We start from the raw sequence: 24,351 nt of genomic DNA on the forward strand, positions 1-24,351 counted from the left end.
TTGAGGAAAGCATGGGGAAGGGTGTGGTATAGTTAGAAAACACATTTAGAGAAGGCATGGGACTTGTCATGTCACCATTATCCTGGCCAAAAGAAATGGGATTTACAACATTATACTAATCATACTTAAAATTAAAATGTTTGATTAGAAACTCTTAAAATGGCACTGAAACATAGTGAAAGCACTTTACCTCCAAATCTGTTGATATATCGGATAAATATTTTTTTAGAGAACACACTTTTAAATGAAAATCAAGAAACCTTAAATAATCATAAAAAAACGTTCTATCTGCATAAATTAAGGATACAACTAAAATACATTGTGGGACTCGGGTTCATTTCTACAGTACATGACCAATCTTCTTTCCTTTAAATTAAGCTGTATTTTTTATTTCTCTACCATCATAGTGAGCTACACAGGTTTTCAAAGTCACTCATGTGAGGATATTAACGATTATACTCATAAAGAAAATTCTTTGCAAACAATTATATGTTTATTATGAGTGTATTTTTATCCCAATCCTTTATCATCCCATCCCCATTATACACTGAACAAAAATATAAACGCAACACTTTTGTTTTTGCTCCAATTTTTCATGAGATGAACTCAAAGATCTAAAACATTTTCTATATACACAAAATAACAATTTCTCTCAAATATTGTTCACAAATCTTAAAAAATCTGTGATAGTGAGCACTTCTCCTTTGCCGAGATAATCCATCCCACCTCACAGGTGTGGCATACCAAGATGCTGATTAGACAGCATGATTATTGCACAGGTGTGCCTTAGGCTGGCCACAATAAAAGGCCACTCTGAAACGTGCAGTTTTGCTTGATTGGGGGGGTCCGAAAACCAGTCAGTATCTGGTGTGAGGGGTAGGGTTAGGGTTAGGGTTAGGGTAATGTTGTGAATCGAGTGGCCCATGGTGGTGGTGGGGTTATGGTATGGGCAGGCGTATGTTATAGACGACGAACACAGGCCACTCTATTCACAACATTACCCTAACCCTAACCCTACCCCTCACACCCGATACTGACTGGTTTTCGGACCCCCCCAATAAAGCAAAAATGCACGTTTCAGAGTGGCCTTTTATTGTGGCCAGCCTAAGGCACACCTGTGCAATAATCATGCTGTCTAATCAGCATATTGATATGCCACACCTGTGAGGTGGGATGGATTATCTCGGCAAAGGAGAAGTGCTCACTATCACAGATTTTTTCAGATTTGTGAACAATATTTGAGGGAAATGGTTATTTTGTGTATATAGAAAATGTTTTAGATCTTTGAGTTCATCTCATGAAAAATGGGAGCAAAAACAAAAGTGTTGCGTTTATATTTTTGTTCAGTGTAGATCCACAGTTTTTTCTGCTACAACAAATCAGCATAACATATCACACACACATGCTTCTCACACACATTCACTATCTTTCACACTTTAAATTAGAGAAACCTGTCTTGACCTCGGTGTCACAGATCCAAAACAGGCGTCTCGTCACATGTTTGAAAAGGGGAATAAGCTCACAGCTCTCTGAGAAAACACTGTTCACACTGCTATTCTAATGAATTCAAGGCAGTTTCCTTGTTCCATTGACATTCGCTGAGGAATTACAAGGGTTGAAATTACTGAGTGGGGTCATCTGCCTCTGGTCCTGCCCTCATGACAGCGAGCCCTTCAGAAGTTATTTCCTTACATCAGTTAGTGGGACCAGTGAGTCACAGTCTGTGCAGCGTTGCTCAACAGGAAGGCCTGAGTAACAGTGAGGATGTGATATACATCCGTGATATATATTCCTGTAATTGTGTTTGAGTGTCTGTGTGATTATGCTTGATTTAAAACTCACTTTCTCTGCGGGAAGTGTGGTTGAGTCCTCCCGCCCAGGACCATCTCTGCTGGCGGATCTCAGTCCACGTCTTCTTTGTCGACCTCTTGATAGCGGACTCATATCTCTCCTGGAGGGACCAGAAAGTTAAAAACGATAGTTGAACGCACAGTATTGTATAATACAAATATAATAGTAATTTTCTGCTACAATATGTCATTTTCTAACCCTAATCAAAACAATAACAAAAGAGAAAGTTAGAGTACCATTTTGAAATAGCGAAGGAATTAGCTAGGTTAGCTTGGATGTTTTAGCCCAAGATACAGTACATTATTTTACTTCTTAATATTTCTGTTTAGAAAAAATAAATCATACTAAATGATCAATAACAAGCCATAGAAACTTTTGTATGTGTATTTTCAAAGTTTGGCCAGAGCTAGGCTAGCTGTTTCCACCCTCCACTAGTCTTCATGCTAAGCTAATAGCCCACTAGATGTGACTCCAGATATGAGAGGGGTACTGAAGAACTTAATTCTTAGCAAGAAAACTAATAATTAGAAGGGGAAATAACCGTTTGGTAGAAAATACTCACGACTCATAATAAGCACGTGTAACTTGTGAGTCACAGGATGATATTGTTGCCTTAGAAAACGGTTTGCTGCCAAAACATTACAGCTGATATTCAGGACTGGACCAAATCCCTGATACACAGCCAACTACCAGCTTAAATAAATACTGGCATACATTTGACTTGTCCACCCTGACTTCAGTTAACACAAGATATTTTAGAGGCAGGAATCACTTCTCTCTCTGTCAACGAAATAAATATGTCTGTGTTATCAGCATGAGGAATACATTAGTGAGCAAGCTGCCGGGAAATTGACGGTTAGATATGTTCGATAGTAGCTCAGTGTTAATAATTATAAACAAGCTTTAACAAGCTTTAAACATAGCATTAAATGGAAAGCCAAGACTTTATTCAGTATCATTATTCAATCCATGTTTCAATGGTTTTGACCCTCATGAATTCTCACCTTGTTCTTTTCTAGTTTTTGTCTCTGTTTCTCCTCCAGCAGAGTTCGGCGTTTCTCGGTCTTCAGCCTCTGCTCCTCCAGTTTTCTCCTGCGATCCTCCAGCTGACTCTCCCTCAGACGTCGGGCTTTATCCTCTTTCTCCAGCCATTGGGCCTTCTTTGTGGCTGCAGGGTGACCACAGAGAGAGAGGTTAACATTTAAACAGAAATTCAGAATAGATGGAGAAAAAAATATGGGAAAGTTGGAAAAAAGGTTGACGACGTCCCATTTGAGATATTTTCTTTTAATGTTGTGATTATCTGAAAAGTGATTTGTAAGCAAAACCCATGCTATTTATTTATGTAATGTCAACCACTTAATCTTCAAAACTCATAATAAGAATAATACAACATGTTTTCTATATGGCACGGTTCTGATATGATGTTAGGAAAGGCCTTTGTGGCTCTTTAAGGCATGCTCATAATGATGCAAGTTACCATCCTGATGTTTACATAGTGATATTAACTGTTAATCTTTTTAGATTGGTGTGTTTAGCATGCTGACAATGAGCAAAAAATACAAATTACAGGCTGTAATTTGTGTTACAGCCTCAGCCTCAGTGTTAACATACATTTCATGGCAATCTATCTGGTCTTTGTCAAGAAATGTCATTTATACCCACAAAATGATGGGGGCACTGGATGGACATTTGGGAGAGTTATTTCACGAGATAAATCAAAATGTTGGTAGTACAGAAGATTCAGGGAAGTGATAAGCTCATTATATATCTTCTGGAGACCCTGATTATCAGAACCACATTTCACAACAAGAATATTTGTAATGACAGTCTCCAGTATGTGAAGTATAGTAATACTTAGTGGAAATAAGTGATTTAAAGGAACTTCTCCATCAGAGTTTCAATGAACTCTTGAATCTTGAACTGAATGGGTGAAGCAGATGGAAGCTGCTGAGTTCATTACACTATAATCCTGATAACAGTAAATACGCAGAAGTTTCCCGCTGTGTGTTACAGCTCCCTCCGGCAGATGCCCGCTACTCTGTTCATACGCTGCTGTGGCTCATTGCTTTGAGGAACAATTCAACAGCAATCAATCCTCTTGAATTAAACTCCATGCATATCCTCTACCCTTTTTATATAACATATTTCAGGCAGTGTGGAGAGTATGATGATGATGATGATGAAGGTTGGTTACATGCTGGATACAACAAAAGCAATAGCATGGCATGATTCAATGTTACCTCATATTGCTGGCAGTTAGACGGCATTAGTACTGCTAGGATGTAGCAGTGTGGTTAAGCAAAGACCTTTTTTTGTATCAAGTTCAGTATTCTTTAGCTCGTCTTCATTAATGAGGCGCACAAGTCTGAGCCTCATTCGCAATGAGAACGCTTTCTTCATCCTCCATGAATCCAATTCCTGAAAACATCCTATTATGTGTGTCTGTGTTCCGAGCAGCAGGATGACAAATGTGTCTGTTTAATGGCTTTTCATTTTCCCCTTTTGCAGAGAAAGCTAAAATATTCGAGTTGCTGTTACATAACAAAACCCCAATCCTTTATTGTTTCTTGGAGATATGTAAATAAAACAACATGTTTTGCGACCTACATGCAATTATATGCATCTTGGGCTGAAGAAATTGCATGCTCCACATTAAAACGGCTTAACGTTTCACCATGTAATTACAGACAGAAGCAGACTGCAGCAATCTAAACGGACGGCGAGTAAACCTCAGATATTATCGATAAAAAGACGGCCGAACTCCCTTTCTTCTGTGCTGCAGCATGACCACATTATTGATGCTAATGAAGGTAGTAATTAAATATAATCTCTGTAAAAGGCCTGCTCTCAGTTTATGGTAATGACTGCTCATTTATCACGCCCTTGTCTCTGTGGGGCGTTTCTGCGGGTATACGCCCCACAAGCTATGCTCTGATTGGCTGCCTACATCCACAGGGAGAAGCCTTGTGTTGTACAAGTATAGTCTTTCAGGTTTTTAGACTGGAAAAATCTTTTTATAGGAGGCAAACGTTTCATTCTGCAGCCATAAAGTAAAACCATGATTTAAGGTGTGGGACACGCATGCTGCGCAGAAATGCAGAAGAACATAAAGTCAAACTTAAACAAAACATAAGTGGAAACATTAACGTTGAAAATTGACTGCTGAGGGTTCAAAAATGACACGCAATGACAGAAAGGTAAAAACATATTTGAATCATGGAGGGCTGAAGAAATGTCATGACTGTGATTATTCCCATATAGCATGACGGCACAAATGCTTCATCGGGTTTTAGTGAAGCCCCTTACCTTGCAGCTGAGTTTGCTGTTCTGAAAGCCATTCAAGGAGAAACAATAAGAGACGACAATACTTGTCAGTCACACCAGAGCACAGTGACAGAGGAAAGAGAAATGTTAATACTAGATAAGGAACAGAAGGTGGACATGCAACAAGTTGCTAATTAAAATGTCCAGCTTCATGCATCACAAACTGAGTCTCTTAAGTAATCAAATTTGTTCAAAGAAACATATTAAATATTCGACAGTTTTAGTATTTCTTACCAATATATCTGGCTCTTTCCTCTCTCCGCTCCTTGGCAAGTTTCTGTCGTTGCTCTGAGCTCATCAAATCTGTAGGGGAAAATTAAAAATAAAGCTCTCATTTGAAACGTACATCTTAAACCTCCAAAAACTAATTATATGGTGGTCACTTAGGGGCAGAGAAAGATGAACACTTAAGTAACAAACTCTAAAACATCTGATTTTCAACACATCAAGCAGTTACTGAGCAAGGTTTTGTTGTTATTTGAAGTCATGTTTGTCCCCCATATGAATGTACGAGATATTCATTTTCTGAGTTGTTTAGCTCCAGGTTTGGTCTCCACCACCTCCTGATGGAAATATCTGTGTCTTTAGCTGCTTAATGCTCCACTTAAAGCACCAGCTAGTGGCTAACTGTGTCTGCCTGCTGCTGAGCAGGTCGATCAAAGACAATAAAGTGCTCAGTTCAACTAAGGAGAACTACTTCAGAAATCTAGAAAGAGCTTGGGGTATCTGATTAGGATTCGTTTGATACGCCTCCCTCGAGAGGTTTTCACGGAACTACTCTAACTCCGAGACGACCCAAGGCAAAGGCAGAACACGCTGAGGGGGATTACACATCCCATCTGTCCCGGGAATGCCTTGGGATCCCTCAGGAGTAACGGGAGAAGAGGAACACCTGGGATACAGACATGTGGTGGCACCGCATTGCTATCTAAAAAATGTCAACAGAAAGGCCCCACTTGTGAGACTGTCCTGTTACTTTACATCAGTCCACAATATGTTTGTAGTGAAACAATAGAAGCGACCCAGTTAAAAAGCAGCTGAAGTAGATTGTTTCAAGTAACAGTGACATTGTTTCTGGCTTTTTATATGTGTGATTATAATATTATATAATTATATTTTAAAGCTGTGAGCATCATGAGCGCCACACCCAAGATTTGATTGTTTTCCGTTGAATGTTGCTGATTAAAACCAAGTCTTTATCATGTTGCTTTTCGATATATAAAACCTATATCTGCAGGTTTCATTCATTGATTCACTTAATCAGGTCAAAGCAGTTCCGTCTCCTCATACACTCACAATGTTAAAACTCGTATGCAGGTCCACTGTAACTGGGAACATCCTCTTGTTTTTCTGCTGCAGTGATAATCAGCATGTATCTGATACACTCTCAGACGCAGCGGTGAAACATGAGGATTTGAGCGTCTCTATCTTGTGTGAAGAAAACACGGCTGAAACCAGGACCCCCGGGGTGCACGTCTGATTTTGTGGTTCTCCTTCACGCTATGTAATATGTATGCTGTATTCTCAACCAATCACGGCGCCCTGCAGCACTTCAGCAGTGTCTCCATGGCAACCTGAATTTCCTCCCCACCTTTCGGAGAGTTTTTCCGGCTGCGCACTTCAGTCTGGCTGACATGCAGACGCGATGAAGTGCAGAGAATAAATACACCTCATCAGTCTGGAGGTCTTGCACTTGACACTCAATGCTTCAGTCTCCCCCCCCCCCCCCCCCATAGCACAGGACGATTTGGCTTGAGCCACTACCATCTGTCTGGTGAGAATGACTCAATATACATCGAAACTTCCATGAGGACAAAGAGTGAAAAAATAGCCACAGTTTCATACATTTAGGGTCTTTTTAGGGGGTTTGAAACGTTTGTCCCTGATAACGACGGAGGCGGTGTCGTGTTTTGTGTGGAGCAATTAAGCCATTTCAAAGAAGCAGGTTTTTAATAAATGAGATGAGGAAGCCAACAGCCCGATGGGGTCACATGGCCAGCAGCTGTAGGAGAAAATGCTGACTCCACATTCTACACCTCAGCAGCAATCAAACAACTTACCGAGTACAACTAAAAAAGAACTAGCTTGTAACAGAAGCAGCCATTTCTGCTGCTGCCAGTTTCAACACTTGTAATTGTAGCTGTTGTGATAGCAACCATAACACAAACTAAGGACCACTGTGACCTTGCATTGTGTCAGCCATTCAAGTGTGCACCCTGTTGCATCACTCTGACTTAATTACCTCATTATCTCTAGGAGCCAGCATCCTATCTGATCACTGCACTCATCTGCCTACAAACGAAGCACAAAGGTACCAGCAATTGTAGCAGTCCCTTTCATATGTGTGCTTATAAAAGGGAAAAAAGGACAAACTCCAACTGGAAGCAGCAACGTGTAGTATTTGAAAATGTTCTTCTTTTTTCCTTGTACTTGACCGGCCAGGACAAAGGGAGCTGAGCTTAACCCCACTCAACACCTGTGGGATTCACTGGCAGGAGAAAGGCCTTATCACTAATACAATCAGCAGCTGACATCACTCATGCTTTGCTGGCTGAATGGGATACAATACTCAAAAACCTTAGAATGAAGAGTGTAGAAAGGATGATTCATATCATAAGGATGTGCTAATTCCAAAATCCCGATCATGTTTAACAAAATATTCCGCTTCAATTCGTATTTGTTGTAAGCCTTTCAAAAATAACATTTGTACTGCTTCTACTTGATGCACAAGTTACGCATCTGTTTTAACAGGGCAGCGATTTAACATGTTGCTGTCTTTGACTTTGCAAGCTTACCCAGCAGGACTGATGTTATGTGTTGTAGCTCATATCTATCAGCAAAAACCTCCATATGTCTACCTTTCTTGGGCTGAGGGCTGCTGCCCGGGGTGGAGGGCCTCACATCTGTCTTGCAGGAGGCATCTGTGTTGGTGGGGGTCTCTGTGATGGGGCTGGAGTCTGTCTTAGGAGAGAGGTCTGTGACGGCGGAGTCATCTGAAGTCAGGATGTCCTTCCCCAGAGACTTGTCCCCATTCTGGATGGACTGAGACTCCGTCTGCAGAGGAAGAGCTGGAGGAAGAAAAGACACAGTTTGATTAAGACGAGTTACCATAGATGCTTTATTAAATGATCTGTCATGTCACACAATATTAAAACACCATGATAATGCATAGTTTCCTTTGTGACGTCTAGTCGCATCACTAGTGTGTTTTCCAGTGCTAGTGACTGTCTGTCTTCATCCATTTGTGACGCACCTTCACTATAAGCGTGGAAATATTTGTGCTACTTCATTAACGCAACATCAGTCGATGTGCAGCACTGCACTTCCCCCTCCGTCCCTGAAGGTTTTAGAGCTGAAATAAAGGGCCTCATATTAACAGCTGTAAACACCGCAGTAGGTGAGACAGAAGCATGGGAGGACATCTCAGTTGTCTTTGAAGGAGTGGAGCCAATTCAACAGATTCTCTGAACTAAAAAGGCGGGATATTTTATGATACACATTGGTTTTTCCTATGGGGCAGAAGAAAAACACTAGAGTGTGTTGTGTTGATTTCAGCTTCCCTAAAGAGATGAATGCTTACACAGTTGTTATCACAGGGATAATGAATGATGATTGGTTGCATTATCCCCACAGAGCCACCGAAACTGGAGTCTAAATCCCCTGACTTCACTGTGGGGCAACACAAACGTTGTGTTAAAAAAAGTGTTTAAAGTCATTATTTATGTGAAAATTATACTTTGTTTTGGTTTCTGCTTCTAAAATAAGCTGCTTTTCACTGTTTGAAATTATTTTTTGGTTAATGTTCAGGTTGTGGACTGTTGATGGGACGCAACAAGCATTTTGAAAATGTACGCTAAAAGACCATGTTGATGTTTAAAATGTGAGAGATTTGGGCTGCAGGTTGTGTTTAGAACAGGCGGCCCATTGGAGGCGCCCACTGCCAAGTACGCGGGTTCCTATCTGGTTCGCCAAACATTCGGGCAATATTCTCCCCTCTGTCTCACCCGTTCACCACCATATCTATCAATCAAAGCACTCTGGCTAAAAAAATACAACATTTTACAAATAAAAAAAGGGAGAGATTTAACACAACTGTAATTGAAGTTTGTCCTCGAGCTTTTACCATGTTGGGTAAACTGCATGCCTTGAACATTTAATTTAAAATCTAAAGTTGGCATTGAACCTACTGATTAATCCATAAGAACAATAATCTTTACTTGTATTCAATCTTGTTTTGTATAGAATGAAGGCCTCCTTATGAAGACTTCCTCCACACAGATCCGGTCACGAGGCCAGACTTCCTGACCTCTGACCCTTACAGAGGACGACAGAGAAGCAGAAAAAAGCCACAGAACACATCCTGTTGAAATCCCTTCTCAGACTCTGTTTTCACATTCAGGCTATTGCTTGTTCGACTCCCCCCCCCCCCCCTTCCTTTACCCTCTCTGCCTGTCACACTGACAAAGATGGGGACAAACAGAGCAGTGACGCATGGAGGGGGTACGGAGCTGGAAGAAGAAGAAGAAGAATTAGAAGAAGAAGAAGGGACAATTTGTGCACTTCTGAAAGGACATGTGGAGAGTGAGAAGAGAGGTTTAGAGAGAAAGGGGAGCTGGGGGACAATGAGAGAGTGGACAAATGGTGCAGCATAATGACGGAGGAGGAAAAGGAAAGGATTTGAAAAGACGAAAAAAGGAGGACAGATAAAGACAGTAACAGCTAGTCCCAGAGCTGGAGAAATAATGAGACAGGAGTTCAGAGACAGTGAGGTAAGAAGGTGAGAGGCTGCAGGCTCCGGGCCAGATCTCCTCTGCAGCCAACAAGGGGCAGATGGAGCGTGAAGCTCTCCACAGGCCCGTCCTCGCTCACCGAACCAGATGAATCACAGATTAACACTGGGCTCCTCTCCAGACACTGTACTTCAGCACAGAACTTAATGCTCAGCCTGGACTCCAGAATACTGATGGGGGAACGATAGGGAGTGAATCCGAGTGTGTTTACATCAGAGAGTAAGAAAGAAATACGCAGGATCACGGATGGATGGCTCCGCTTCGACCTGATGCTGAAGAAAGGATTAGGATTTGGTTAAAAGAGGATTGCATGCTCCTCCTCGCCTAAGAAGATTATGGTAGACTTGTGTATTTCATCAGTTGAGCAGCCTTACATGGCTGTAAGAGAGACTGAGTCCACATTAGGAATGATTAGCACAACTAAGACCACTTATCAGGAGAAAGAGAATATAGCCTCAAGACAGGCAGATCAGGACATGACATTTTGTCCAACTGCAGTATGTTTGTATTACTTAACTATCATTTGAATGAATCCTTTAAATTGGTCACTCTCTTTTTCCTTTTTTTGTTTCACCGTTTGTATAATGTTTTAAGGACTGTGGACTTTTACAATGTGTTGACAATCTGTATTGATTAAGATGAGTCATGGATGAATGCTGTATAGGCTGAACAAAATAAGACTTAGCCCCCAATATAGGGCCGCTTTATTTAACACCAATGTATAAAGGTTAGGCTTTTGGAAACCAAGTGATGTGTTGTGATGACAATCTGCGCAGTGAACCCTACCGGACAGAGGAGCAGATGTCACATGAACAAGTTTTCTTCACTATTAAAATATTCCAGTGATAGTTGTCTGTAATTTCATGAGTTAATTTCATGATGACAAATTGTGACTGCTAATAGCTAATTCGGCATACTTTGCATGGTGTAGCTAATTACTCAGGGCTCAAGTGGTATCAGCATAGCTCACTGAACACATGGCAGCATTATACTTCCTGTGTATGTCCCCTGAAGCCTTGGAGGAAATGTATTTCCAAAATGATTACAGACAAATAGGACTAGAGTAATGTCTGTGTCAAATGTTCACAATTGCTTCCAAAAGTAACAACTAATAATATGTGAATATATCTCAATTAAATTATGTTCACTTAATTATAAAACATGTTTTCATTGACATCCCTAAAACGACAATGATAAACCATACAGCCTCGCAGAACAACATGGTCAGCGTCAAGTCATCTTATCGCACATGATGAGCCATTCATGTGACAAGCTCCATTTAACACAGACACACACATTCAGCATGATGTTCACCCCCCTCCTGCAGAGCTCCTGGTCCCCTCCACAGCCATCTCAGGTTTCTGTGCCACTGTGACAGACTCTGGGTTTATAAATAGCGATAAGCACCCTACTGAGAATGTCGGCCATAAAAGGGGCTGGCTCCTGTCGAGGCACCTTGGGGCAGCGCAGTGACCACAAGCTGCAGCATGTGGTACGCCAGATTCACGGCAGGCGGAGCAGGGCAACTTCATTTGGTTTGTGTGTGGCCCACATTTTGGCTGCTACCATCCAAATCCATCTGGCACAGAAAAGACTGTTGTAATCAATAACAGAATCAAATAGAGGAGGGCGTCCAAACGAGAGTTAACAACCCGCCAGACCGGATGCCAACGCCGACAGAAATTGACCAATGATGGTTAAGAAAAATCTGTGGACTGTTAGATATTATATGTTTTACTCGTAGACAATTGAGGACATACTGTAGACTAAGGATGCTTATACTTCTGATTCACTTTGTGGAAATGTTTTTATTACTGTTTGTTGGTTTGTTTGTTTGTTTGTTTGTTTGTTTGTTTGTTTGTGTCAGCAAGATTATGGAAAGACTACCTTGTCTGTGTTCTTTGAGTGCACTTTAGTTTTTTTTTTTTTTCTGACGACTGTTTTCTACCTTTACTTACAACCAACATCCGTACCACCTGTGCGCAGGACCCTCTCAAAAATAAATTGCAGTGCATCACAAATAGAACTAGAAGAGCAATTGGTGATTATCTGCTATCTGTTGCTCCATTCTACACCTGTCAACCAAGTTGCTTTAAAATCGGGCCAGTCGTGTTTCCGTAATCCTTCTGACAAACAAATTGTACAAAATGACCTGTTTTGAGTGATGTGTATGGGCTGAGGATTTTCCAGTATAGGTGCCTTGTGATTGACAACGTGGAGATGGGTCGTGAAGAAGATGTGCAGAATAAACACGGTAAGTCTGAGGGATGGGTAAAGGTGATCGAAATATCGCATGATGGACATTTTGGTGGCGTTGGAAATGTAAGTGTGGCAGTAGGCCAACACTCATTTTCTATCGGCACTGCACCGCTTCAACATTTACATTCTTAATCAAACTCATATGCGGTTTTTTATGCTTTTGCACACTGTTATAAAGTATTTTAGGTGCACAAAATAAGACTAATTTAGCTCAGAAAACAGCTTATATGGAAAAAGCAGACATTCACCTTTATGATTTAGTCATTAAGGTACTACTACATACAATATCATTTTTCAACGTTCCTGGTTCAATTGGAGCATCTTGTTCACCCTCTTTGTCCTTTTTTTTTTTTCAACATTGGGATAAAGACAGAATGTTCTAAAGAAAATGAAAATGACCTTGAAATAGCTTCGATGCTTTTCAGTTATTTTGTCAACTAAACAATATCGATAAAGGTACGCTAAATAAAACGATAACCTTCATTCCCTGTTGTATTTAACTGAATTAGATTGAACTAGGTGAACATGTGAAAAGGACAAATGAATATTGTGTTAACAAAGTTGCACAAAGCTATACTAAAATGGGATAGATACATTAAATGACATCACATACATGCACCTAGAGGCACTGGGGCTGCATTTGTATTCTGGAATAATTAGTTTCATGTAGGTATTACAAATTATATAAAATATAGTAAGAGTTTATTTATAAAAAGCTATTCATGAGTTGGGTGTTTGAAGGGAAGCAGCTCTTAAATCAGACTTTGTCGAAAGGGCGGAGGAGAGCAGCACCCCGTGTGGTGTGAAGCAGGTCAGCTCTATTGTTTGGAGTTATGTTCATTAGAGAGCCAGTATGGGCATGTTGTGTGTGTGTGTGTGTGTGTGTGTGTGTGTGTGTGTGTGTGTGTGTGTGTGTGTGTGTGTGTGTGTGTGTGTGTGTGTGTGTGTGTGTGTGTGTGTGTGTGTGTGTGTGTGTGTGTGTGTGTGTGTGTGTGTGTGTGTGTGTGTGTGTGTGTGTGTGTGTGTGTGTGTGTGTGTGTGTGTGTGTGTCTCTTTTTGTTGAGTGGGACATGTTGGATCTGGGTCAGGACACCCTCAGGAATCCCTGGCATCCACATTCCCCTTGCACGTTAAGCACCAAATGTGTGTCTTCTTTCTGTGTCTGCCTTGTCTGCATGTGCCAAGGACTCAGAGGGTTAACATCCTCCAAACCAAAGAGCTTCAATACTGTATGTGTTGTCAAAGCAACAGGACATTATCTGATAGATGTCACTTCCACAAAATGCACGAACTCAGATTAAGTGTCTCCAGGAATGTGTAATATTCCCAACAAAAAAAACATATCTTGAGGCATCAAATCTCATTTTAGAAACTTTGGCAGCAGGAAGATAATTGCTATGCTTACAAACTGTGCACTGCACATGTGGCCTTCGTGGACCACCTCTTCCTCTGTGCATTGCAAAAATAAAGGAAACGCTCTTGAGCAACAAGAATCAACGCCTTAGGGAAAAGAAGAGGAAGAACATTCCTGGGACACTGCATGTGTGCTGAGAGAAACAACAGCTCAAATCAAGGCTTCCTTTCGGATGTCTGAATCGGTCTAACCAATGAGTGTATGAATAAAAAGGGAAATACAAATCAAGTAACAGACTGAAATCCCCAGCTCTATCTTGTGACAATCAAAAATAAAACAAAAGGTCATCGAGTCCAAATTCAATCATGCATGATATAATAAACAAAATGTCAACTGCATGCAACTGCCTCGGAGCAGGCACAGAAAGGCTTCAGGCCCCACTAAACAAATGCTGTACGAACCTTTGAACCCCTGAGATTCTCTCGATATGCCGTGAGAGGTCCCCAGAATAAACAGCTGTGTTTGCAATGAGTCCCAGGTCGTAACAACAAGAACACAGCCACTCGTCACTGTCACAGGAGAAGCAATGTGTGCTGATGGTAAAAGAGAAACCTTCATTTTAAGGTTGAAATGACAGAGCACTGCGTGTCGGCTGTTGAGCACAATGTAGCATTTTATCTTAGGAGTCTGGCTGAACAAAATAGGACCCGATGCGTCCTCCCTGTTGTCCAAAGCTGACTTAGAATTGAAGAATCATTTAGTGCAAATATGGCAGGTTAGCCATATTATAATTGACTAAATATTAAATTAACTAACATTCCAATAACCCTTGAGTGGCTCTGTGGTTTTAGCCAGCTAGCTTACTTACATAACAAGTAATTACAAAAGCATGAGTAGACGTGTACAACTAAGGTTTAAAGCTAAAGAGGTTGATCATAAAAATATTCTTTGAGACCTCCCAAAAACTGCACAAATGATGGGATAATATTAAAGGTAAAATAACAGCCAACTGATTTAACTTTGAATCCAAAACTTGAACCACCCTTATTGTATTTAAGGAAACTCACACACAACATAAATCCCAAACTATAGTTAAATACCTTTTTGTAAGTTGGGTAAACTGTCTGTTGATGTAAACCCGTATCCTATTTCCTGCCACCAAACAACCAAACATTTGGACTGACTTGTCACCTGACACAAGATGCTGGTTTATATCAGCAAACATCAGACACCACATGGGGGACCATTTACTCTGTATCTCAAGCCCTCTGTGAAAACAAGCCTATAAAAGACAAGCTGTTAAAGGTTAATATGAGTACTACATAATGAACATGAAAGCTCAAACAGATTCAGTCAGAACGGCGAGTGGCAGGAGACAGGATGTAACTGAACTGCAGAAAGGAGAGATCTCCAGATGCTTTTAACCACAGAGAAGTGGGTTACCCAGTCACAAAGACGTTCAACAGAGCCAAGCATGAATCATATATGTATCATCTATTATTCACTTTCCCCTGCTTCTCTATCCACCGACTCAGAGTCGATACTGACAAATTAGAACAAAGGTGACGGAGTGAGCAAAGGGAATATCTCTGAACCGTTTTTATTGCAGGGTGTTGAGAAAGTATTTTCTGGGAGACAGAAGAGAGAACATAGCTCAGACGTGGTTTGTTTTGACTGCAGCTGTAGTCAAGGAGTTTCACTTCTCGAGCCACGACCTCAAGTTTTCCGAGAGCGACCTTGCCAAACAGAGAGACTCCTAGTCTGCATGTACAATTAAAGTTTTCGTTTGTTCATTTTGGTGTCTATATATAAAAAAACCTCTTGATTGTCTTTGTAAAGAAAACTTCAAAGAGAGACATGACCGATAAAGTGTAATTAGGCTAAAGCTGTCCCACCACACTTACCCACTTGTTTTGGAAAGTAGGGCATAACTGTATGTGGCTGAGTAATGTTGACCTGGCAGTGCGGTGAAGTGCAACTACATTCATCTCAGCTGAGGTCTGGTTTTAGTGCTGCATCACAAACAGTCAACACAAACACTTAGACAGCTGGAAAAAAACTATTTGTTTACAAAAATAGTTAATATCTCTAGTATAGCTGACATTTGTATTATACATTTTTCTTTTAAATATTAATATGTAATGTTAGAATTTTAAAAAAGTATAAAAATGATAAATAAACCTATTTGTTGCTGTATATTCATTGTCCATCCATCTTCTCCCGCTTATCCGTGGTCGGGTCGCGGGGGTAGCAGTTCCAGCAGAGAGCCCCAAACTTATAAATATAAATATAATAACACTTATTACTTTTATGTTTTGTGGAAGAGACGTATATTTGAATTGCACTTGACCTTTCTTATGCATGACACAGATGTAAAATAATAGACTTGCTGTGAAATAATCAATTATTTCAATAAATGAATGCCGTGAAGATGAGGATAATCTCTTCACTAAATCAACAGGAATAGGGTGCTGCAGCATCTGCCCTCGAATGTTTTGCTTCATAAATATTTAGAGAGAAATGATCAGGGATAGTAATAACATTTCCCCAAGGTCAGACAGGGGAAACATTTGGCAACCAAGACGCTATGTAACAGTCTGCATGTCTAAAAGAAAGACCTGACTGGCTGCAGCCAAAATGAACTGACATTTTTCTTGAACATTTTTGCATATCAACCTAGCTAGGTCAACCTGCACCTGGTGTTTGGGTGATGAAAAAGGCAGAGTGGCGTCATTGAAGAAGAGATTGCAGGTAATCAATTGACTGGTGCAGCAGGAGACGCTGCATTTTGAACTGCCTTCTTATCTGTTGTTCAAAACAATCCATGTGGAGAGCAGACAAACACATGGAGGGGTTTGAAAAGAAAGAAGGAAAACATCTGACACACCACATGACGCATTACGCATCCTTACACAACTGAACAATTTTCTCGGGACAACGGGAATATGCACAGTTGTCAAATTAGTTTTAAGTAAAGATGGCTGAACATACACTTATTATTCTGGGTTGTGTTGTCCTGTCTTCCAGATTAAATGAGGTTGCAATATGATGTCTGTTAGCAGAATGCATCCGCCATCAACTGCACTCTAATATTAGAGCCTGTGTCCTGTGACTGAGAGGATGTGTGTGTGTGTGTGTGTGTGTGTGTGTGTGTGTGTGTGTGTGTGTGTGTGTGTGTGTGTGTGTGTGTGTGTGTGTGTGTGTGTGTGTGTGTTGTGTGTGTGTGTGTGTGTGTGTGTGTGTGTGTGTGTGTGTGTGTGTGTGTGTGTGTGTGTGTGTGTGTGTGTGTGTGTGTGTGTGTGTGTGTGTGTGTGTGTGTGTGTGTGTGTGTGTGTGTGTGTGTGTGTGTGTGTGTGTGTGAGTTTAAGTGGACATGAGCATCAAATGTAACTACATCCAGGCTCGTATCTCCACACACAGACAAACAAGCACACATACAGTAAAGAGGGGGGGGAAGGGGGGTACATCTGCTAGTGATTCCCCCAAGGTTGGAGTAACACATCAGCAAAAACATCTAGTACATACTGCAAGGCAGCATGGGTAATGGGGGACCGGACAAGTACAGGCAGAGAGGGTTATAAGAAAGGAGGCGTCACACAGATGGGGCTTTCACACCAATGCGGTTCCAGGGCCGGTTCGGAGCTAGAGCCTGAAAAGCACAGTTTGTTCCTGTTCGCCTTACTTTGACCATCCGTTCGCTGTTATTGATCATTGTGGAGAGAGGCAGACGTTTTGTTTTGTATTATAGCAGCTATCGGATGGAATCAATACATGGGCTGCACAGGTTGTCGTGTCCGACTATCACAAGTAGAATCATAATGAAAAATGCACCAGTAAAATGTGCCTGTAGAAAACGGCTTATGCCACAATAGGATAGCAACAACAAGTAGTCAGTTTAGCTTTGGTTGCTATGCTAACATCACCCATTTTATACCAGAAACATTCATAACAGCGTTGTGATGCCAAACAGCGTCAATTCAGACTGAAACACATTCTGAGGAATTGGGGATATGTATCAGCTGCTTGTGTGACAGTCAGACAGTGAATACTTTACAGCGGACGCTGCCGTGTGAGCTAACCCGGAGCTAACGGGAGAATAAACGGTACCACTTTACAATAAGACTACCCTTATAAAGGGTTTACGAATAGTTTGTAATTCATTTATTAATTAAGTTGTGAACACTTTATAAATGATTAATAAGCTTTTATAAGACATGAGATAAACAGGGCAACTGTGACCGGTTGCTTGCCAAATAGTGAGCCTACATTTATCTACTGCTAAGCCTTATATTGGCTACTTAGCTTACTTCGTCTTCTTCATCATCCAGCATCCTTGGTGTCTGTTGCTCACTGAGTTGATTCTCGCTAAGTAGCCAATATAAGGCTTAGTCATCTTGCCAAATAGTGAGCCTGTGTTGATGTATGAATACTATGTTAGAACTGGTTTATAAATGGTTCTTAATGATTAATAAAGTGTTTACAACCTAATTCATAACATAATTATAAACTCTTTATGAATCCTTTATAAGGGTAGTCTTATAGTAAAGTGGTACCGAATAAACTCCCGTGGAAGAGCAGCACTGCAGCGGTCGGTAAATGCCGCTGAAACACATTAATAAACAATGAACCACGGCACTCTGTATAAGGTTGGAGAAGTCGTTATTTAATTTAATCTGGCTTCGTAGTCCCCCATTGTTGTTGTTGTTGTAGTGAGCGCCGTAAACGGTGACGTCATGACGCAGCAGCGGCAGCACCAGTCGGGCTCTGGGCGGTGTGAACAAAACGGGGGCTGAAAAGAAAAACCAGTTCCGAACCAGAAAAGCTCTAGCACGGAGCTAGAACGGGAACCGCGTTGGTGTGAAAGCCCTAAGAGAGTCAGTTTCTTGGATCCGTGTCACATCAGGTTTCACCCCTGACACCCAGCAGCAGGTCTGAGTCTGAGAAGTGAACGTCAACAAATCATTTAACACCAGAGACAAATCAGGAGAAAGTTCACTTTGTTCCAGTCAAGACCAATTCGTCTTATTGGACCGTCTCAGCATCACATTGTAACTGGATCTCACAAAACCAATATCTCATCTTTCTGATTGTGCTCAAATGTCGCTCAGGTGACATTACAAGTAGTTTTGAATTAGCGTTATGGAAAGCAATGCTTCCAATTGTTCTCGTTTCCAATAGCCATATTTCAACAAAGAACTTCCATGCATTCATTTGCACCCCGAAATAGCTGTGTAAATATAAAATGTATAAATACGCAAGACATTTTAGGGGACAGGAAGTGTATACCATCTAGCATCATATTTAGTGAGAGCATATTTTTTACGCACAGGAAACGCACTAGTTCAGCTGAAAGCTTATACAAAACATCTTGCTAGGAAACGGTGGCCTAAATAACACTCAACATTAAAATGTTAATTTCCTTATGATTCTGAGTGTTTGATCTCGTATTACTGCTCTAAAAGAGTCCCAGGTGTGTAGGTGTTGCTACAATGACTCTTATCAATTAAATGTGATATGACAATTCCTTGTATGACTAAACTCTGCCTCACACCGCTCTCTAACAGGATTATGCTGCTAACAGGATTATTATTCAGTATGTATCAACATCCCATTCATGATTTCTGCTTTTTTATAGCACGGGAAACGCAGGAAAACATGACTAATCTGTGCATAAGCGCTTAGCGAGCTACATCCTCCTTCTGCCTTATGCTCAGAAGCAGCAGAATGGAGCATTTCCTCTCCTTTCCTGTGAGAGGCTGTGATTTATAGCATCTGGTCACGGGGACAGCTGACGTGGAGTGTTGAAGGGAGAGAGCTCTGGCCTCCTCCTCCTCCTCCCTTCTTCTTCTTCAAAGATCCACTTAAACCAAAACAATCTTGCCTAAACCTGGACTCCCTGTCCAGGTTCCCAGACTCATTCTAGCTGATCTCATCCTCACAACCCTCCCACCCTGTTGAACAGGCATTTGAGCCCCCAGGACACAAACAATAAGACACAGTAGTCAGAGCTGTGCGAACTTGAGCCCTGTCGGACTGCAGGAGCTGAGAGGAGCTTTGTCTTAGAGTATGTTTTAGCTTTAGCCTTTCAATGCTAACAGAAAGAAAGTATTAAAAACGCTGTCATACTTGAAATAATGATCACACAACCAGCAGTATATCAAGAGACAATTCATCTGCTACAATTTGTATTATTAGTTGATAAGTTGATTGCAACCCCACCCCCCCTGACCCACCTTTGGAATTTATTGTTTTACTCTTGGCTGGACTTGCTAACGCTTGCAACGTATACTGCCATTATTTGCTGTATGGGACACAACATGGGACATCCCGAAGAAACCTGTTTTAAATACACAAGGCACTGTCAATAGCTAACACATTTCTTTATACATTTAACTTTAGAAATGTCCAAATTACGCCGTACAGTATGCCGTTCGACAGCTATGTTAAGCTAACGTCCATAGCCTATGCTAAGTGCAGCTAATGGTCATGTGTTACAATAATTTACAAAGTACAAATGGTAAAAACTGTCTTGGTCTGGCTTCACAAATCCTCTTATTGTTGTTATATATTTTTTGGTTTCGGCCAAATAAAACAAGACAATTACGAAAGTATGTGTTAGTTGCGGACCTATACGTTAGTAATGCAACTCTTTAATGGCTTACAAACCAGGCAGAGGTTTTCTCTGAGTTGAATTGAGTAGGGCTAATGATAAAGGCAAATCAAAAGCGAGTGGGAGGAAGGTTTCTGGGCCAAAATCTCCATTTCCAGCCAGGCTGTAATGTTGAATTACTGCCAAGAACACAACGTCAGCATGACTGGGAAGCTCTCGGGCCAAAGGGAGTCCACGTCTCATGATTACTTCCACAGAGGAGCATTGACTCTGACTGCAGGGCAGGAAAAGCCAGTGACACTGCAGATAACAACTGTACAATTTAAACTCCTTTTACAAACAAGCGCAGAGGTTTTCTGTCTTCACCACACAATAAGCCGGGACCACTCCTATTGTGAGAGCTAAACAAAGGCTCTTTGAACAAGTCACGTCTTGGAGAGTCCGACTCCAGCCCTTGCAGTGTTAGGAAGAAAGGAAGCTGCAAACTGTATTCTGCAACATTGACTCTGACACACCAGCAGACAGACTCTGATTGAGTGGCGTAATGTCTCTGGTTGACTGGTTTCAGGGGGTGGGAGGGATGACAGGAGATGGGCCTATGAGGTGAGGAGGGGTGTGTGTTTGCATTTGTGTATGGGATTACATGCATTAGGGTTAAACCGAAGGTCCTTCAAGCTCAGAATTTAGTCAATCACTCTGATATTGGGATTATGAGTCTGCAGGATACAGTAGGCTGTACAAAAACAAGCAAACCATTGTTGGATTCAATATCTTCTTTTTTATTTTTTCAACAATGAGACTCAGGGCTCAGGAGGTGTCAGAGAGTAAGAATGTTTCTGTTTATGTAACGCCGCTGCCTTTTTCGGCATCTTGCATTGCTGAAAACGTCACATGTTGATCGACCCTGTCGCATGCTGCAGACCTCACCGGAAGGCCTGCAACCAAAACATGCTTTGTGTTTCACCTCAGATCACTTATTGATCGGTGGATTTGTTCAAGAACATTATGAGCTTGTTGAGTATTTCAATAAACAATAAGGCTCATGATTAGGCTCCAAAAGAGAGATTCCGAAGTTGACAACCATGCCTCAAAAACACAGGCTGTCGACCTTCACCGTACACGCAGTATCCAGTTGACAGGCTGTTTAAAAGCATCACTGTTCGACAATGAAAAACAAATACGCAGCAATAACTATTTTTTCTTTTGTTATGAGTGCATTAAAATGGAAAGAACAAACAGATAAATCATAAATCATCATGTTTCTGCCATCGCTCAGAATCACTTTGGACTAATTCTGACTTTTGATTGTTCCAATATACCCGGATCATCACTGCAACCTAAAGGAGTCAAGAACAGGATCCGTGTATTCATTAGTACGTCATATTTAAGCTTAAACTAGAACGATATATTGGTCAGATTATGAACATATCGTCAGTATCGAGGTACGAGTCCAAAAACATAAAGTAAAAAAGATTGCGCTTTAGAAATGCCAAACAGCGTCATAACCATCACACCAAGTTGACAATTGTAAAGAAATGTAAAAAAATGAAGAGATAAGGGATCTGCATCCACATTGTCCAGTGTTAACGCAACTGCCCATGTATCCTTTCAACTCCCAGATATTAATATGAACTGGCCTCAAAAATCTAGCATCCATCAGAATATGGTTGCAATATTTACAGCCGATGTACAGACCCCCACTCATGCAGCGAGCCAGCACCATGACAGCCGCCCTTAGCGGTGATATAAAGCTGCAGCAGACGCTTGCCTCCCTCCATCTAAAGGGGGAGGGCTGCACAGAAAGTCACCTTCTACCAGCACACAGGTCAAGGGGAGATGTGTGATGGAGGTGCTTTTATAACTGTGTCATCCATCATTTGATTTAAGCCTCCATCCAAATATGGAGATGTCCTGCTTTTCTCGGTTCATATCCTAAAACAAAATAATGTTGTAGTGTCAGTCATAACCCAAAGCTTTCCAGAGACCTCACCTTCGACTATGAGAAACTGGGTTGTAACATGTTAATAATAATAATGCATTACATTTTTTTTTCTAAATGTTCTGATATTGCATAGAAAATAATGATGAGCCAGATCACAAACACATGAGCCAGATCAAGAGTTGAAATAAACCAGAAATTAAAATAATAATTCACTAGAAAAACAGATACTATGCTGTATTGAAAAGCCTTAATTAATTATCACCTTCTTTACCATGGTTTTGAATGCACATGTCAGGGTTTGTTGGTCTAAACTCTAATTCATGTCATATTTACATTATTAAATGAGGATAGCATGTGCAATTCAATAGGGAAATTGAACTATATAATACATATCAGCTCATAATATGGGTTTCACTATAATTACATTTTCTCTATGGTTGGTGGAGCAGCTACAAAGAAGATGGAAAGTGTGAGAAACCATGAGATGGGAATGCAGATGTTTAAGGTCTGCATCAGGCTGCTGACGTGCTCTGAGCAAGAGGGAAAGAAGATCAAGGAAGAGTTTTTACTGTTATTCTGGGATCTGATTAGTATCCCACTGACAGTGTGAGGAACAGTGATTGTTTTTAAGCACAGAGTCTCCAGCTTGCCTGGTTGTACATGTGGGCCATTTTTCCCCCTGTGCACCACTGACGTGTTTGGTAATGGAGACCTCGGCTTGGTGCAGCATTTCCAGGGGCTCTTGTAGCGCAGATACAGCCCACATGTGAATAAAGGGGAATTACAGAAGGGTTGCCAGGAAGGAAAAAAACCTCCCATCTGTAAAGATTGAAGGGGGAGGAATATGATGTGATTTTTCAGCTGTTGAATCGAAAACGTTCATTGCCCAGGATAGCTGACCCTTCAAACAAATATCCAACACACTTTTATAATAATTGGTAGGATAAAAAGGTTAAGGACAATAAATCATTCACCACCAGTAACGTTATTCGTGACCTATTTGTTTGTGTATGTTGACTGGGATATACTCACATTTGTCTGCTAGTGTCAGTTTCTCCTCGAAATGATGTCCCAGCTCTTTATAATCCATTGTTTCCATTCAGGCGGAGCGATTCCCAGTTGCTGTCATTCCTCACAGTCGCACCAGTACAGGAGATGAAACTCCCGGTACAGATCGCCCCAAACACGCCCTTTGTAAATCCAACCGATAGAAGAAAAAGTGACCAAAAGAATAATGTGGAAATAAAAACAGGATCCGACTGAAAAAGGATGGGAATGCCTGAAATGTTGAATGATAATAAACTCTTGTCAGTGTCTAATGAATTAAATAAGAGACTCAGCCCAGTCCAGCGGATCGTTAATGGAAAATCTACAGTGAGGGAATAAAAAAGCTTCAGCGAGTCCTGCGAGCCGCAGTCAGGCTACAGATCAGAAAAACACTTCCGATTATACTTTTCAGAATAAAGGAAATCCCACTCTAATTCCAATAATTTTGGTGAGGTCTTATATTTTCAACAAGTTAACAATGTGGTTATGGCAGGGGTTAAATAATACTAGATATTCTTTATTTTAAATAAAGTAATTTAAATGTGATATTCTCTGACTACCTGAAAATGGTGACGCCTGAGCTTGTTTTGTGCCTTTTATAAATACGTGGAGCATCAATCATTACCCAATCACATGTCTTTTTGTTATGTGTTTGTTTTCTTCTATTTTACAGTCCATAATAAGTCCATAATAAGCATGGTTGTATACAAGCCTTTTTCTCAAAATATGTAATGAACAAACTAAACACACAGGTACTTGTGTAAAATGTAGGTGACAATTTAAATATATTTATATTTATATAATAAAAATAAACTGACTAATTCAAGTATTAGCAATAATTAGACATTTGTTCATGTTAAAATGCAGGTGTTATCCCAGCATGTTCTTCATAATGTGTCAAGTGGAACAGCCCCAATGTAATCTTATGAAAACACATGACACTACTTTGTTTAAAATGATTATTAAAACTAATTTTGGTTTAAAAATATCCATTATTGAAATACTTCAGAATGCTTTATTGGCTTCACAAAAAAAAAACATATTTTATAATATGTTGGGGGGCTGTGGATCAGTGGATTAGTGTGCTGATCTTCGAATCAGAGGATAGCAAGTTCGATTCCCACTGCAGTCAGCATGTCGCTGTGTCCCTGGGTAAGTCGCTTTGGATAAA

At 40.8% G+C, this 24,351-nt stretch overlaps 1 protein-coding gene across 6 annotated transcripts in view; it reads right to left on the bottom strand.

Annotated features, from left to right (window-relative positions):
• LOC117455033 (MAP7 domain-containing protein 1-like) overlaps positions 1 to 23,528 on the bottom strand; it is a 38,750-nt gene extending 15,222 nt beyond the window's left edge. For 2 of the 6 annotated variants that reach the window (XM_034094375.2, XM_034094374.2), the window contains exons 1-6: positions 23,166 to 23,528; positions 8,037 to 8,246; positions 5,413 to 5,481; positions 5,161 to 5,181; positions 2,856 to 3,019; positions 1,843 to 1,951 (exon numbers count right to left, since the gene is read on the bottom strand). In XM_034094375.2, coding sequence (XP_033950266.1) covers positions 1,843 to 1,951; positions 2,856 to 3,019; positions 5,161 to 5,181; positions 5,413 to 5,481; positions 8,037 to 8,246; positions 23,166 to 23,232 — 640 coding nt within the window. In that variant the 5' untranslated portion in view covers positions 23,233 to 23,528. The remainder of the gene's footprint in view (positions 1 to 1,842; positions 1,952 to 2,855; positions 3,020 to 5,160; positions 5,182 to 5,412; positions 5,482 to 8,036; positions 8,247 to 23,165) is intronic. The other 4 variants (XM_034094378.2, XM_034094377.2, XM_034094379.2 and 1 more) reach the window with 2 other exon arrangements.
• Between the last annotated feature and the right edge of the window lie 823 nt (positions 23,529 to 24,351).

The sequence above is a fragment of the Pseudochaenichthys georgianus genome, chromosome 11 (assembly GCF_902827115.2).
Source record: "Pseudochaenichthys georgianus chromosome 11, fPseGeo1.2, whole genome shotgun sequence".
NCBI lineage: Eukaryota > Metazoa > Chordata > Actinopteri > Perciformes > Channichthyidae > Pseudochaenichthys > Pseudochaenichthys georgianus.